The 18,103-nt window shown below is 45.8% G+C and overlaps 1 protein-coding gene across 1 annotated transcript in view; it reads right to left on the bottom strand.

Moving 5' to 3' along the window:
* The window catches only part of RHBDD1 (rhomboid domain containing 1), a 113,639-nt gene that overhangs the window by 33,552 nt on the left and 61,984 nt on the right, over positions 1–18,103 (bottom strand). Inside the window, exon 6 of the mRNA XM_004674228.2 lies at positions 15,617–15,760. Within this exon, the coding sequence (XP_004674285.1) occupies positions 15,617–15,760 (144 nt within the window). The remainder of the gene's footprint in view (positions 1–15,616; positions 15,761–18,103) is intronic.

Here is an 18,103-nt window from a genome sequence, read left to right on the forward strand (position 1 = left end):
TCCTAACCTCTAAATGGCCTGAAAACTTTCTTCCCCCTCTCTAGTAAGAAGCATGCTAAAAAGTAAAGCATTTTAAAAAGCACTACAAGACATCGCCATTAAAATTCATTGCATTATGTTAACATTCCTCATCAGTAAGTACTTAAGCCTAGAGAATAAACAAAACACGCTATTCTACGTTTTCTTAATTGCATGACTTCCAGTAAGACTCGGTCTGTGATACAAGTTGGTCTTAATGGTTTCCTTTTATCAGGATGCATTAGGAACGATCTTCTGTCCCTCCCTCCTCCACGCCTCCTCCTACCTCCCACCCACTACCCACTCCTTCTATCTTGTTTCTAAGCACTCTCAATCATCAGTCACTTTTCTTTTAATCAGCATTTATTTTACCCAGATGATAGTTATTTGTTGCTGTCTTACTAGTTCCCTCCCTCCCTCCTTCCTCCCTCCCCCTCTCCTACTTCACTAAGTTCCCAGAAGGCAGAGAACCTGGGTCTTTTCTCTTCATACGGGGCTCTTGTTCATGTCTCCCCAGTAGGGTGTTTTTACATGCTTCTCAAGTTACATAGAGACAATTTAGGAAATCTAGGGCACTACTGAAATGAGTGGTCTCTGCCTAAAGAAAGACCTGCTAGGGGCCCCTGAGGAAGTCATAAAGCAATCCCAGTGCCAGGTCATGTTGCCACCCTGCCGCACCTCACCTGGTCCCTGCCACCTGTGACTTCTGAGTTCCTGGGGCGCCAGGACACTGGTGAGTCTGCAGAGCTCCACAGGTAATTTGAAAGCACCAGGATGATGACCAACATCTCTAAAATGTCTATTTACTTAAATACTAGCTAACTGGATGTTTGGTCTTTCTTGAATTATGATTCTTTGATGCACACCTGTCCCACTAACTGAGCCCTACTGAACCACAGTTATTTTTCCTTTGCAGAAACAGAGATCTCAGTGTAGTTGCGAATCTATTGAGGTTTGGATGTCAGTGAGTTGTATCTTTCAAAAAGTTATCATAAATAACTCTGCTATTTTTACCTAATTGTCTTTTCTGTCTCCCCGCTGAACTAGAAGATTCCACCTTAGTTGGCTTAGTGTTACCTGTAGGTTGGAAAACACTTTGTGGTTCACAGTCCTAGACTGTCACAGGCATCTACCCAAGACGCTAAAAACACAATCATGAAATTCCCTAGAATGCTTAAAGCTTAGCAAGACAATAACCTCTTCTTGAAGAACTTAATTTGAAGCCTTTGATATTTCACAGACAATTCAAATTCACTAAAATCTTTAATTTCATTCCAGAAGGAATGTTAAAAATTATGAGTGGAGAAAAGAATAAGCCCATTAAACTAGTACAGTACTAGCAGCATTGTTAGAATACTAATATTGTTGATTAAATAATAATTAAGGAGCGATGACACCACAATATGAAACATGAAATTCAGTGTGAAAGGCAAAATAATGTAATGAGCAGGACAGAGACTCTGGACCCCTGATGGCCTGGGCTCACAGCTCAGCTCCATGTCAGCCATGGCACTTAGTTAACCTGCTTGTCTCTGAAACGGGCAATCAAATGCATCCCAGAGACTGTTGTTGAATTAAGTGAACACACACACATGGACACACCTACTCAGACACACACAGGTCACGTGCTGTGTTTGGTATGTGCTGACCCCCTCCAATCTTACCTCCCGGTGCCATGCAGAGAGTCCTTCCAGTCCAGATTTGAGCTCTCTGCTCCCCTTCTAAGCTACTCGCAGCTTCCACTGCTTTCAGGTTATACACAAAACCTGAAACATGACTCTCCAGCCTGATCCCACCTGTCTGGCCACCCTGGACCCCGCACTGGAAACGAGAGCGCAGCTACAACCAACCAGTCACACCACGAGCCAAGCTGTCATCGTTGGGCCTTTATCCATCTTCTTTGTTCCCCTCCGCTCCTCAGCACCCTGGGTAGACCAGATCCAGACAGTCTGAGGTTTGAAGTCACTCATTCAAGTTTAGGGCCAAGACTCAGATGGGACTAAAGTTAAAGCTCACAGTACCGGTTCATACGAGAAAGCCTCAATACTTTATCAGCTACGGACCAAGACAAGGGGGCATTGGGTATTGTGGCATCATAACAGCCAGCCAGGAGGAAGACCTGTGAGTTCCGAGTTTAGAGTGAGTGCCGTGTCCCCTGCACACCGCTCTGCCTGCTGGAGGGCCGATTTTTTATTTATTCTCAGGCAAGGGAGTGCTTTGTTCATGTAACTGCACACAGCAGAGAAAGACAGGCTTTGTAGGAAACAGTCTGGGTGTTTTTAAGGACAGTGCTCATCTGATATCATTATTCTGCTGGTTAATTGACAGGAAGGAACGTCCTAATTGCTCATTAACTCAGACAGAGGCTGTCCCCGGTCTGGTGTCAAGGTCTGGGAGGGGCATGGGCTGCTTGACGCGGCTGCTTCCGGCGGACAGATCCTCGGGTCCACGCGGCTGAGAAACAGCGGATGCTTTAAAGACTTGGGCTTTGAAAGCTCCTGTCTGTCACACTGTAGAATTTGGTGCTGAGCAGTTTTTCTCCTTCACTCTGATAAAATATTTTCTGGGGACACGAGGTCTTCACAGTCATTGTTTGTAGAAATTACTCTTGGTTAGACCATAATTTAGCAAAAGACCAACTTATTTAAAGGCAGCCTGAGGGTTCTTGGGCGCTTTTATTCCCTACCTGACCCCCGATGCAGGGCCTTGTTCAGTGGCTTCTTGGGGTCCCTTCTCCAAAGCATAGAAAGAAATCCAGAATTTCACCCAACACCCACATGCTTCAGGGCCTCAGCCAGCCCTGGAGCCACCGTTAGCAGCCAGCAACACAGGCCAGGGGTAGGGAACGTGCTAAAACCTGGCAAGTGTCACAGACACACACTGCTCAAAAGTAGGTTTCTCTGGCCTGAGTTATCCGAGTCCTTGTCCCACCCCAGCCCACACATCTCACCAAAAAGCAGCCTTGATACAATAGCTTGGAGTTTAAAATTTATCTTTGTCACAGCACAGCACGCCCAAAGAGGGCCCTGCCAGCCCCCAGGGGCGCAGCTTATTTAAAGTTGTAATGAGGACAGCAGGTGTTCAGGACAGATGTCACCAGGTCTAGAAGCCACTTACTAGACACTCTGTCTCCCTTAATGCCGATGGGCTAGTTGCATTTGATTTTATATCAGCATTGCCGAAGCCAAAGCAAACTTTCCTTCTAGTCTTACTGAGCTGAAAATGAAAAGCTATTGGACTTTGGGTTGATTAGTGGGTGTGCAGGGAATCCTACACACAGTGATGCGAGAGCCAGTCCACACTGACTGCAAAAGGTGCTATTTCATCATGTGATGCTCCTCCACGCAGAAGGACCCAGAGTGCTCTCTTCTGGGTGACCCAAACCTCGAAGCTCCCCCACACGTCACCTGTCCCTGCGTGCAGCAGGACAGACGGGAGAGGACCATGTTCAGTAACAGCTACAAAGCTTTGGATTCCCTACACCGTCGGCTCCAGTGGAATTTCCTGATGCCACATCCTAGCTGGTGTGCTAATGCAGCCTCATACATAGAATTCAGCAAGCTCTAGAACCTTCAGGAAAGAAATCACTGAAGAGCAGGGCCAGGATGACAGGAGGGGGTTGATCCTCCAGCGGCAAGGGGCTCCCTGGGTGCAGGTGGGGCCAGGCGCTGACCCGATGGTACCTGCACCTGACCCGCCTCCACAGGCCCCAGTGAACCTGGCCCGTGAGGGCTGCTTGCGCTTCAGCATCCGCAGGCCAACACGTCGCCAGTGGTGGGACTACCTATGTGGGTCTTACTAAGTCTGTTTCTAGATCTCATGCCCTGCATAAACTGGAGCAGATCTGAGGTCACTGTTACTGGAATGGAGGAGTGAGGCCATCCTCAGCCTCAAAGTGGCAGGAGGGAAAGGCTTGCACGTAAAGACAGGCGTCGAGGGGAGCCACTCCAGGGCCCTGCGGCACCAGCTGGCACTTACTGGGCCTCACAGCAACGAGCTTCTAGTAAGAACAGAGCCTGCAGCCTGCTCCTCACTCCACAGGCCATGGACGGCTCCTCTGTCTTTTTAAAGGCTGAGTATTATTCTACATCAAGATTTATTTAAGCTCTCTCCAATGGTGACATGATTAGGTCATTTGTGATTTCCCCCAACAGACAATTATCATGTAATTTTAATTAGGTTACTATTGATAGTAAGCTTAATAACATCGTCCAATTTGGGGCATACGTTACAACAAAAGTGCATTCACATAACACAGATGTGACACAGGAAGATCTCGGGTGCTAATTGAGATTCATGAAGATATATAAATACATATTATGCATGACTCACACATCTGGCTCTCCATGGCCAAGTATAACAGAATTATAAATAGTTTCGACTCCTTGGAGAACTGCCATGTGATGAAACGCGACCACTTGGAAAGCTATTTGTGAGCGAGCCTACAATAAATGGAAACCAACACATGACTCTGGATTTTCTCACTAGCAACACAACACAACAGAGCGGCGGAGAGTGCGTGGAACTATGAGCGAGGTTGCTGTAAGACAACAGGCCGCTTCTCACAGGAAGGGCTGCCAGGGACAAGGAGCCAGAGTGATGTGTGTTCCCAAATGAAATCCTGACCATACTGTGAGCACATTTATCCCTTTTTGTTGCCACTCATTCTTTCCTGAAAAGAAAACTAAGGAAGAAAAATTGAGTTCTACTTAAATTAACAATCCAAATGTCCTTACTTCAAATGTCACTGATGTGTCCATACTGAAACCCATTATTTTCAAATGCCCATTCATTTTTGGCAGAAGCAAAGGATGGCCCCTTTGTGACTTGACATACAGTAAGGTTTTGAGGGTGTGTGTAGCCTATGATGTACCCGAGATGCAGGCTTCTCCCTTTAAGATATCCTTCTCTGGGCCTCGTGGTGGCCTGGGAGTTAAGTCTTGACACTGTCACCCCATGCTTTGAGTTCGATCCCCGGCCAGGGAACTGACCCACAGTGCGCAGCAGACCTCTCCTGCCTCCGTGCCACTCCCTCAGCAGTGTATGTCCATAGATCCACTTGTTCTGCTCCCCACACTGCCCCTGGTGAGTCCTCTCATGCCCCACAACTTTGGAATATACCACAGTTCTTCGAAGCAAAAATAAATAAAATCTTAAAAAAAAAAAATTTAAAAAAGGTAACCTTCCCGCATATAAATGCTGACCATTTTTATTCCCGTCAAGAATTTTGACTTCAAACAAACAAACAAAAAACCAGAAGAATTCAGTCAAGCAGACATAGGTAGGTGAGGACAACAGCGAGCAAAATGTCATTGTTATTCCCTAAGATATTTCACTGTTTGTTCAGCAAGTTATGTCTGCGTAACTATGGCACTGGTGATACTGCTCTAAATTCAACCAAGATGTTTCACTGGTGGCCACGCCCACCTCAGTGTCCAGTTTTCCGTGAAGCCACAGGACCCTCCTCCCACTCAGTGATGTGGCTGCCTGCAGGGAGGGCAGCAAACTCAGAACCAAGGCGCCTCTACCGTAACTGACAACTCAGCGGCCTCCTAGACACTTTCCTCAGGGGCTCCATCGCTGTGTAAGGAGCGTCCTGACAAGGGGAGGAGGTCTGGCCTTCTCCCGTGGCACTACTTAGAATGAAACCCTGGGAAGTCACTAAACTGCTCAGGACTGTTTCACTATCTAAGATAACGAGGATAATCACAAATGCTCAGCTCATGGGCTTCTGTGCAGGCACTAAAATTCCTGACAAAGGAACCACCGGGAAGAGGCACTTACTGCTGGGGAGCATCTCACCCAGGGGCCGGCAAGTGCTGTCTCCTGGGAGCCTGTGCGTGGGGCGCTGCGAGTACCCGCCTCGAGTGATCAGTGGCTTCGCTGTGGGCCGTGGGCTTGTGGCTTCTTTCATGTCTCCTTTTTGCTGATTTGCATCTCCACAGGGGCCTGCGTTGCTCTTCCAGCCAGGACTACTACTGCTACCCACATAGCAGAAGAGCTCAAGTTCCCTTCAGGACCTGACACGGCCCATGTGGGACACCTAGCATCCAGGCAGGACTTGAGGAAAAGGAGCGAAAGGCACACGAGGCACACGAGAGCCCAGGGCAGCACGCGCGCAGGCACGCCTCCCGGAGCCCAGCCGTGGGGCTGGGGGGTCCCCGGCTATTCCCAAGCTTGCTCTGTCATCTCTAATCCAAATTAATGCACTTTATAGGAAGGGCGAGTTGTTTTTTTGGCTTTGAAGGTAAAGAAAAGGTTTATTCATGTTTCAGGCTGTCTCTGACACACATCAGATGCTCAGACAGGGATGTGCTGAGTAACGGAAGGGGCCGCGACGCTGACAGTATGCAGGCGGCATTTTTGACGCTGGTAGCTGGCAGCCCCGGTCAGGGGTGGGAGGTGGCGCGCGTGGGTGGCGTCAGTTCACTTTTGTACTCATTAACATCTGAATGATGCCTTCCCACAAACGGTGTCGGTGGGGGTGGATGGCAGAGCAAAGTGTATTCACACGTGTTTTTGCTTTTTTAGCAAGAGCTGGGTTACAATTAGTATCTTAAAACACAGACCCTGAACAGAAAAGCTCGCTCCTTCCCAGTGTGATCAAACCAGAACGCTGCTCATGCACTTTATGATTTCTTTTCCTGGCTGGGAGAGGTACAAGGTGCTTCACAAGTCTGCAAAGGCATACTCTTTGTTTCTTTCCATGCACAACTTTGCATCTAAATACAGACTCAAATATCGAACCTTGCTATGGAAATGAAGAACCCCAATATTGCAAGTAAGAACCAGTAATCCAAGGGAAATATCGTGCAATGAGATTGCTTTTAAACAATCTAGCAGATGGCACCTTTTATTACATTGAAAGTTCTCCTGGGAGAAAACACACCAAATTACTTTTAAAAAGAAAAGAAAGTTATGCGGTCACACAGAATGAGCTGTTCATCTCTGTCGCCAGTGCAGCTCCCGGAAGGCACAGAGACCAGCCGTGGACATCTGCATGCTGGAAACTGCCACGTGCCCCCTGCCCGGGCCGGGCAGCGACGGCCGCCAGCTGGCTGAAGCGGGCACATACAAATATGTGGACGAGCGGATTTAGATCTGCCATAGGCGGCTGTGAGATTTACCTTCCAGAAATGATCTGTCATAAGCCCCAAGACCCCGTCACACCCTCACTGTCATTCCCAGCATTCCCAACCTCCCTGACAACCCTCACTACAGAGCTCCTTCTCAGCCTGCTCCCACAGAAAAATGGATAAAGAAGAATTCTGAGGAGCACTGCTTCAACACTTCTGTTAGAAAAAGGAGTGACTAAAAGTTGATGGGAGCAGAGGCTCACTCCTTGGGTAAAACTACGCACAGCTGCCAGGCCTGGAACTAGGGCCACAGAGCTTCCCAGCCCTCCCCGTCATACCACATCACGGGAGAGTCAAACTGTAAATGTCACTTATTCCATTTTTCTCAAAGGTTTCCACACAATACTAAAGTAACAGACAAATGGTGCTTGTATCCACTTTAAATTGTTTCTTACTTAAAGTGTATTTCAGTTGGTGCCTGTGGACAGCTGATGCTTATAAATAGAATTTAGGTGTCAACTGAACCGCTAATAACAAAGAACTAGGCCTCCCTGGTGGCCTAGGGGTTAAGTCTCAGGGCTATCATCCCATGACCTGAGTTTGAGCCCTGACAGGGACCTGACCCACATGGCGGGGCAGACCTCTCCTGTCCCGCCAGCAGTGGGTTTCCATAGATCTGCCTATTCTGTTCCCCACTCTCTCCCTGTTGAGTCCTCTCATGCCCCACACCTCAAGCCTCCACCCCAGTCCTTCCGCACAGAAAATAAATAAATAATAAAACCATTAAAATCAACAAAAGCACTAGATGTTCATTTGGAACTTAATTTTCCCTGAACGTTAAGCTCCCTGGTATGTTTACATGCAAAGCCAGGACCTGTGTGGCCTCTCCCACATGGCCCCGCACACGGCTACCCAGCACCCCACTGCATGTGGGGTGGGGCGAGGGCGCCAGCTGGAGTTTCACACCAAGCCAAAGTGTGGTGGCGGCCATTTGCCTTTCAGGAGCATCTCCGCAAAGCAGCCCAATCTCCGCCACATGTCAGCAAGGCTCTCCAGCTTCAGCCAGAACAAGGACTCCAGACTGGCAGAAGGAAGCTGACAAGGACAAGCTTTGCACCCGGCCGCCAGCTGAACGTGGTGGCAGGCGATTAAAAAGAGGCACAAGCTGCACATGGAAGGCTGTGGGGGAGGGGAGAGGAAAATGCCATGAGCCAATGTTCCAGTTGGCATCTGCCTTTGGACTCACAGAAAGAGATGGCTCCTTTCCAAATTGTTCTATGGCTGTGGTATCAGCTGCCTCTTGGACTCAAGCATAAAAGCTGAGACTGGCAACAGAAGCAGACAAGACTTCTGTAATGGTAGGGAGTGTGCAGGCCCCTTGAACTGACAGGGATTTTAGTATTTCTTCTGCAGGGCTAACACGCTATTACTTTCTGGACTTGTATATTGCCTGTGCCCTTAGGGAGAATCCGCAGGTTCCTCTGATTCTCCGGCCCTCTCCTCCAAGATGTTCCACAAAGAAGAGTCTAAAGCTAGCTGGTGCTGGTGTTTCTTGTTGGCATTCTATCAAATGCATTTACTCCTACCTATTTCATGAGGGAAAGATACAATCTTTTGAAGGACTGAGAGGTAACGGCAGACAAGTTCAACCCCCCATGATGCTTCCACCTCCCACATGAGATGCAGAAAGCCAAGGGGAGCCTCACTTGCATCTTTACAGTGAACATAAAAGCTGGACAGTCAGGCCAGCCAAGTGCACCACAGAAGACCTGTGCCTGCTGTCAGCTCCGTCAGCCTCACTAGCATTTGTCGCGCACGCTATCCAACTCCGGCTTCCTCTTCAGGTACCTGCAGCATTTCCACCAGATGGACCATAAAATGTCACAACCAGGTGAGAGTTATCCTGAGAATGCAAATCTGCTTCAATTCAAAAATCAAAATAATTTAGTATGTCAAAAGACTAAAGAAGAAATAGGATGTAGTTGCCTCAAAAGATAGTTTATTTTAAAGGTACTAACTATAAGTGAACTTCCTCCACTCTGAGAGAGAGAAATCAAAGAAAATGTATGGCAGATCTGTATGTTGAAAAGTATATAACATTGAGCTAAATCAAAGACTAAGTATATTGCATTTGTGGGGTCTCCCCTGGTGGCTTAGGGGTTAAGTCTCAGTGTTGTTCCTGCTACAGCTTGGATTTGAACCTCAACCAGGGAGCTGACCCACATGGCACAGTAGACCTCTCCTGCCTCACCCGCTGCTCCCCTCAGCAGTGTATCAATAGATCCACCTGTTCTGCTCCCTACTCTGTCCCTGATGAAGCCTCTCAACCACTCCAACACCCCTGCACCTCTGTCCTACAGCTCAACTTTTATATGCACAAATAAAATAAATATTCCAAGTTAATTTTGAGAAGTGAAAAGCTACAGGTCTCCTACTATGTGATTTCAGAACTCATTTTAAAGCTAACGAGATTAAAGACTACAGTACTGATAAGGAAACAGACACAGAGATCAATGGAAACAGAACAGACCCCACAACTTGATGCTCACAAATACAGTCACTGATACTTGGCAAAGTAGAAAGGAAATTCAATGGAGAGGTGCATCTTTGCAGCAAATGGTGCTGGGATCTTTGCAAGCCCATAGGCAAAAATGAACCCTGACTTATTTCCTGCATCTCATACAAAAAGTAACTCAAAGCAGTTATACAGATCTGAATGTTGACCATAAAGCCACAACATTTCTAGAAAAATATATTTTAAAGTCTTCACAGCCCCTAGGGTCAGGCAAAAAAATTCCTAGGTAGTACATGAAAAGACTGAGCCAATAGAAAAGATGGCAAATTGAACTTCATCAGAATTTAAAACTTGCTAAGAGAATGGGAAGATGAGCCATAAATTAGGAGAAAATAATTGCAAATCACAGATCTGGTCAAGGACATGGATTCAAAACATATAATGAATTCTGAAATCTCACGAGGCAGCAACAACACAACAAACTGACAGAGGACTGGGCCAGACACTTCACCAAAGAAGGGGCACAGGTGGCCGGTGACCACCGACAGGAGGGACCTCGGGTCTCTGGAGGGAGGCGAGAGACGCCGCGTGGACACGGGAGGCCGGGCGAGAGCAGTGGACCGCGGCTCAGCACCCGCAGCAGCGAGGCCCGTCACACTGGTGCTGGCGTGAAACCGAGCACAGCCACTTTGGAAGAGTTTGGCAGTTTCTCAGAGTCCAACACACACTGCCACAGGACCCAGAAAGCCCCCTTCTGAAGAAGTCAGTCCCCCGAGTGCAGTGAAAACAAGTATGTGTACGTGACTCTGTAGAACTTTACTAGCTAGAAACACCTGCCCTTCACCTGGTGGAAGGATCACAAGACAGCACAAACTCTGGTCCGGTCAGACAGAAGAACACCACCTGAACTTGTGCCTACAAAATCCGTAAGTTGAAGCCCCAACCCCAATGTGGTGGTAGCAGAAGGCAGGGTTTTGGGGGCGTGATGAGGACACCAGGGGGAACCATCAGAAGGGGGCTGGCACCCCTATAAAGGAAATCCAGAGCACCCCCTTCCCCACACTCACTTCGTGAGGACACAGCACAGAGGCTCACGCGCCATCTGGAAGAGGGTTTGGGCGGAGCCCGACCACGAGGGCCGCCTGACCTCAGACTGCACCTCAGGACCTGCGAGAGGAAGTGTCTGTGCTGCAGAGGCAGAGGGTCTACAGCAGCTTGAGCCAAGACAGGGCTGCGGGGCTGTACAAGGGGCAGGTTAGTGATGCATTTAACAAACAGGGTTAAATCACGAATGCTCTCTGCTGAGGGAAAGAGGTCAGCGCCATGAAGCTAAATACTGCCTGACTCTATGCAGATGACGTTCCGGGAAAAGTGACCTTCTGAAGATGGAGACCAGAAGGTGGCTCTTGAGAAGGGAGGGTGGGGGACGAGACTACTGAGGAACAAGGAGCGGGGCTTCCTTGGGCTGATGGAAATGTGCCACACCTTGACGGCTGCGGCTGGTCCATGGCTTTTTTGCCTTTCTCAAAAATAAAGTTAATTTTGCCACTAGGAAATTTTAAAAGAGATAAATAAACACGAACAAGAAACCTACAAAGATCATCAAAGAGCACAGAACCTTCAGTTAGAAAGGCACTGAGAAATTGAACGTGCCCACAGAGCTCAGCGTGTCCCCAAAGCTAGGGGAAGGTGCCTGAACAGCTGTGGCTGAGCCCAGCGACCAAGCTCAGTGCGGTCAGCAGCCAGTCTGACCCACAGGCCTGCAGGCCCAGTGAGACAGGGAGACAAAGCAGCTCCAGCATGTTCTTGCTAAAGGAACGACACAGAAGAGAGGAACAAGCTGGAGCACATCATACAGAAACAGTGGAACAAAACATCGAATTTCTACAATGTTATGAGACAAACACACGTGTGTCAAAAAAGGAAAGCAGGAGTGGTTTTATATTCAAAAGAAGTAATTATGAGAACCTTGCAAAACTAGCTGCAAATGACATTTTCTAAGAAAACAGGAATTCTGTATCTGGAGGACTGGACACTGACGCTACTAGGGCACTACCGGCTGTCTCTGATGTGGCAATGATGCTGTGGATGAGGAGCTGAACCCCTGTACTCATACGAGAACCACGCTGGAGCATTTGGATGCAAAATAATATGATCTCTGCATCTAAAATGCAACTCTCTGCTAATCTAGAGTGAATTATTTTCTAAGGCAGACAAAACAGCTCTTCTCTCCTCTTTCCTCTTTTTCTCTCTCTCCCTCCCCTCCCACCACAAGTTTTACATTCAAATAAATCTGGGAAACACTGCAAATTATACCCCTTTGAAGGTCCAAAATGACATAGTATACTGATGCTTCTAATTAGTTCTGCAATTAAGAATCCAATTTATTAAATTAATGTTTTCCAAACATGTTTGACCACAGAAGTTTATTTTCAATGAATGATTTCAAGAGCATATGGAACCAGTTCTGAAGACACTGATCTACAGAGACTTCTTGAGGTACATTATACAGCAATGGGAGTAGCAAAGGAAATAGCTTATAAATTGCTTATATTCCTTTAAATTTTATTTTTCTTAAAACACTTCATGAAGTTTCTTTAAAAACTTTACTTATTAAGCATGAAAAAGGAAACTTTTCTTAAGGCTTTCCTGTTTTTTAGCCATCTCTGGTATGGGAAAATACTTGGTTTGAGTTTTTACGCAATTCTGACCATGTGTGGTACATGCCAAGTTGGACCTTTGTTCCATTCAGCATTAGGTGGTATTCATATTTCCACACCATTTAATTTTTCAAAAATATTATCTTGAATTGGTACATGACATGCCTGTTTTACAACTAAACAATACCTGAGTAGACCCTTGCTCATCCTGAGATGCAGATTTCAATCGACACTTTTTTATGATTATGTCTGACTGTAGAATGAATAACGTGTGCAGATATTTCAGAGCCTACAGCCATTCCTTTCTTATGCTGGATTCCTAGTCAAGGCACCACGGAAGGTTAAGCCTCTTACTATCTCCAGCGTCGTTTTCAGAAAGGTTACACAATCTGCACTCTCATGGCCTGTAGTGCCCTCTACGGTGAACGGCATGACATGAGGAGAAGGCTTCTGTCTGCTGACCTAGAGCAAATTACTTTCCGATGTACCCTGGCTGCTTTGCGGTCATTTTTTGAATGATATGTTCAAGTTTTCTTCCGTTGTCCCATCAGGGGTGTCAGCTATTGCACTGTATGGTACTTTACAGATGCATTTTGATTCCTCGTCAATGATTTTACTTAAAAAAACTACTCTTCTTCCCAATTTTTCACTGTTTTTCTGTTTTAGAATGCCCAAAATCTGAAAATGAACCATCAAGTAACTATTGCAAGTGTTTTCTTACGATGCATACCCTTTTAGGTCTTTATTACGTTTACATTTAATTCAATTAGTTTAAAATTCCATTATAGTTTCATATCCCTACACTGTCAGCATCCAGCCTGATTTCTCCCTCGCCTGCTTAATTTTCTCAACACAACGCCTTCAGTACGCAATCTTTCAAGAGTGTAAGTTTCCTATTCCCTAAATTAAGATAGCCAGCGGCGCCGGCAGTGGAACAGTCACTCTAGTCAGAGATTTAAACAAAACCACGGTGATTCAGCAGTGCTGTGTGGCCCTCAGAGTGACAAATGTCAAGTACTGGGTGCTTCTGTGACTTTTCTACCATGGAAAAAAGAAAAAGCTTTTCCATTCTGAAATACATTTGTGAAAGAAAGGGAAAAGGAAAAGAAATCGTTGGCTTCATTAAAATGAAAGGTGAGATGGTAAAAATAATTCAGCACAGAATCTGGACCTCCAGGTGACTACCGTTTAAGACTGTAAAGAAAATGGGAATTAACTTCATCCTCACAAAGAGGAAGCTGGGGTTTTCCAGACCAAAAATCAGTTGTAGAAACTAAGCCCTTGCTTTCAAAATAATTGCAAGAACAGATTTCTTGCTAAGGCAGTCTGAAAGTCCTTGATATATTGAAGCCTTTCCATAAGGTGTAATTCTTTCTTCCTTTATTTTTTTTTTTAAAGATTTATTTATTTATGCTCACAGAACTGGGGTACAGGCCAGAAGTGTGATGGGTGAGAGGCTTCACCAGAGACAGAGCCAGGAGCAGAACAGACAGATCAACGAAGTACACTGCTGAGGGGAGCAGTGGGCAGGTCAGGAGAGGTCTGCCGCACCTTGTGGGTCGGCTCCCTTGCAAGGGATGGAACTCGTGCTGCAGCACGGCTTCAGAGATCTTCATAATGTGGTGCTTTAACTCACTGCGTCACCAGGGAGAGCCCACAATTCTTTTTTAAAAAGATTTATTTTATTTATTTATGTAATTAAGAACTGAGGTGTAGGCCAGAGGTGGGAGAGGGGGTGAGAGGATTCACCAGAGATGAGTGGGAGCAGGACAGGTGGATCCACTGAAATACACTCTGAGGGGAGTAGCAGGCAAGACAGATGTCTGCTGAGCCATATAGGTCAGCTTCTTGGTGGGGGATCAAACTTAGGCCGCTGTGGTGATAGCTTCATAGTGCTGCAAATTAATCCCTATGCAACCAGAGAGGCCCTAAAGTATAAATTATTAAATTTACTTAAATGTTTTGAGAATAAGATAACAAAACAGAAAAATAACTTGAGATATCAAAAGTAGATAATGTTTAGTATTTTCTATTACTACTTAGTATGCAGCTTTTTTCTGTGCTATCTTCACAAGGAGTTTTTGGTATGGAGTATGATTTAAAATTAATTAAAAATCAACACCGTACTATCAGATTACTTTTTGAAATTTCTAAAAGTGGTATGAGTCTTGATTTTTGTTACTAAATACCAAGTATTTTTCAGCAAAAAAAAAAAACAAAAAAAACAAAAATTATTTACATTAGCCTAGTAATAGGTATTTCCTGGTCTGTGTCTGTATCGTCTCAGTAAAGTACTGTAACTTCCTCCTGTGGACAAAAATGTCAGACCCTTTTCTGTGGCTATATTTAAAATTCTCGCCATTGTCCCCCCTCACCCACACGGCTGCTGACTACTCCTTAACACAGAAATGGCTGCACTCATCCCACGGCCACAGTCCTTCTCCACTTGGCCTACTTATTTCCAAGGCCTCTGGAGCAGCTGAGCCTAACTTCCTAGTCTTCTTTTAAAGCTCTGTTAGAGCTTGGCTCCTGTCTGCAAGACCCTTCCATATCACTGCAGCTCTCTAAGGTCCTACCCAAGGCTACCACCTCTGAAATCCTGAGTGCTCTCCTTAAGAAAAAGCCCCACCTCCCACTGCCTGAAGCACTTTGCCTGGGCCACCAGGCCCTGGTGTTACTGCTGCTGTGTGAGGGCATCAGGGCAGGGTTACCTCTGTGTCCATAGTGTACCTTCCACAGTATGTGACGTACAGTAAGGCTGTCATGGGTGCTGGCTGAAGGCAAAGGTGATGTCTTATTTTGCACAGAGGATGGTTAGTTACTGCTAAAATAACGGTAATGCCAAAAGTCATAAGCCAAAACCAGAACAAAGATGGAAAAATACATATAGGTTTTTCTATCAGTTTAGAAAAGACCCGTTGGAAAGCTGGTCAGAAATGCAAACCCTCGTCTCTGCCCCGAGTCTGAGTTCAGGCTTACCAAGCTGTCTCTGTGATTTCTGAGCAGGGTTTCTGGGCAATGCTAATATACAGTGACACATAGCCAGCCAGTAAGGACCAGAGGAATCTACACTTTTCATGCACCTAGATTTTGGGGGAGCAGTTTCTTGACTTGAATGCCGAGCATATCATGCTGCAGGCCTATAAAAAGCAGTGCTTCACAACAGTCTGGCACCTCGCAGCCAGGTTGTGGGAGCACAGCACCACACCCCATTCCTGGGATCAAATCTACACACATTTTTCCATCTTCGTACCCTTTTAATAAACTACTTCAAGTTTCACTTGCTCCAAATACTCCTTTCTCAGACTTGTGAGGTGAGTTCAAAATAAACGAAGGCTACTTCTTACCTCGGTCCCGGAGGCTGGCCCTGAGCGCTCTCTCCAGCTGCTCCTCCTCGCTCAGCCCTGCCGTGTAGGCCTCATAGTTTCTGGGCGCCTCCTCAGGGTACCCCGGCCCACCGTTGGGGTAATAGCCCTGATATCCTGAAGAGCCTGCGGGCACAAGGAAAGGTTACAGAGCACCACCCTACCATGGACTGCTCCTGTCACGCCTCTTGTTCTGTAAGCAAAGACCAGCAAGCAATTATGTCATTTTCCAAGGCTAGTGGTACTCCTCAAAATAAGCTGGCAAACAGAGAACTCCTTCGTGAGGACACGATCATCCTGCCCGGATCCACGGGGCCCCCTAGTCAATCTAGAAGGTGGCATTGGCCCTGGGGAGGGGGCTGGGAGGGGTGGTGGGCGGAGGGAGCAGATTCTTTCAGATTGGAGCCACTTAATATTTGGCATATTCACTAAGGCAGATTTTAGTGGGGGTGACGGCTCCATACTGGAGACGGAGCCCACAGGGTTTCTGGGCTGGGCACGCACGGGGCCGCGATGACCACACTCACATGTATCAGCTTCTGTCTCTGTGACTGATTCCCTCTCAGAGGCCACAGTTTCTATTAATAATTTTTAAGGAAACTGGTTGCCAGATAAAATGAGGGAGAGACAGGGTCACCATTCAATGATGCAGACACCCCGTTAATAAAGGTCGCGGTGCCAGGCTTTCCCACTGGTCTCAGTCAGTTGGCCTTTACGTCTTACATTTCCCTTAATCACTCACAGCTGTGCAATTTGTTCTGGAAGAGGCGCTTTCTCCCCATCAGTTACCAATCTACTTCTGGTTCACAAAAGAAGTAATAGTTTGTTTCTTCTTCGCCTTCTTTCCTTTCATTGTCATGTCTTTTATCAGGTGATGTTTCGAATGTCTAATTAATTTACTTTTTGCTGGTGATCACAGGCCCAAGTCCTGTGGCTCCAGATCACCCAACACAGGACAGACCTGAGTTTATGCTTCTCATTGCTTTAAAAAACTATAGAGGAGCACTGCAGGGTAAACCTGTTTTTCTGAGATTTCATATTCAGAACTCTTAATAATTGATCCTGAGACCATTTTAAAATTTACTGTTTAGTTAGTGATGAATAAACTGTTTTCCTAACATACAAGGTTAACATACAAGACTAAGGTTAAGGGAAATAATTAAGCTATTTCCAGGTACTATAAAGCTATTTTCATCTTAACAACAAAATAACAAAACATACCAGTCTTATTCCAACTGATAATCTGTCGTGTACAGTTGTCATGTAAAGTACTTGTGTCTATTGGTTATGCTTTTATAGCCGTTCCATGAGAAGCAACTGATAAGCTATACAATATACTAATTTTTATAACTTGATGGCTCTTTGTTACTCATAAAATTGTGCCATCATTACCACAATCCACTTTCACTGCCCAAGTAAGAAACCTTTGATCTTTATCTATCACCCACCCTGTCTTGCAGCCTTAAGTAGATCCTAATCTACTGTCTGTCTACAGCTTTGTCTATGAAGGCCAGTACTGTAAATGGAATCATATAATCCATGTTTTTGTGTCTGCCTCATTTCATTTAGCATAATGTGATCAACGTTCATTAACGCTGTTGTGACATGAATCAGTACTTCCTATTTTTAAATGGCCAAATTCTATTCCATTTTAGGCTTATACCTTATTGCTTTCTTCATTCACCAGGCCATAGACAATTGAGCTATTTCCACCTTTTGATCGCTATGAATACTGCTGCAATAAATATTCATATAAACATTTTCTTTTAGTGGACAGATGTTTCCAGTTCTCTTGGGGACACAGCTAGCAGTGGAAATGCTAGCTTCTACGGTAATTCCATGTTAAAGCATTGAGCTACCCAAAGCCTGCACCATTTTACATACCTAGGGAGTGGTACGCATGGGCCCAGCTTTCTCCACACCCTCGCCAGTACTTCTCATCATCACCTCTCTTAGTATCGTCAGCCATCCTGATGTGTGTGAGCTGGGAAGTCCGTTCTGATGACCAGTGATGCTGGGCATCGTAATAGTTTTGACCATTTGTGTCTCTAGAAAACTACCTGTTCCAAGCCTGTACTCATTCTCCTGATGATTACAACTCCTCCATCTTGGTGTTATTTTACGGAAGGTCCTTGAAGGTCACAATATTTATAAGAAACATTAAATAATATTGTTGAGCATTATGGGGGCTAATTCTGACAAGTGTAAAAATGAGGGGAGATTTACTAAGTACCTCTAAAACTTCAGCTCCCATATTCTCACATTTCCCATGTCAGAATATTAACATTATGATACACAAATGAAAGGAGGGTTTAAGTACACTTCTCAAATCCTCACAATAATTTAGAGCTGAAGTAGAATCTGGATGTACTTTTTTTTTTTTATATGTATGGAATTGGGGTATAAGCCAGAGGTGCAGGGGTGGTGAGGGGATTCACCAGAGACAGAGTGGGGAGCAGAACAGGCAGA

The sequence above is a fragment of the Condylura cristata genome, unplaced genomic scaffold (genome assembly GCF_000260355.1).
Source record: "Condylura cristata isolate star-nosed mole 26May11 unplaced genomic scaffold, ConCri1.0 scaffold00002, whole genome shotgun sequence".
NCBI lineage: Eukaryota > Metazoa > Chordata > Mammalia > Eulipotyphla > Talpidae > Condylura > Condylura cristata.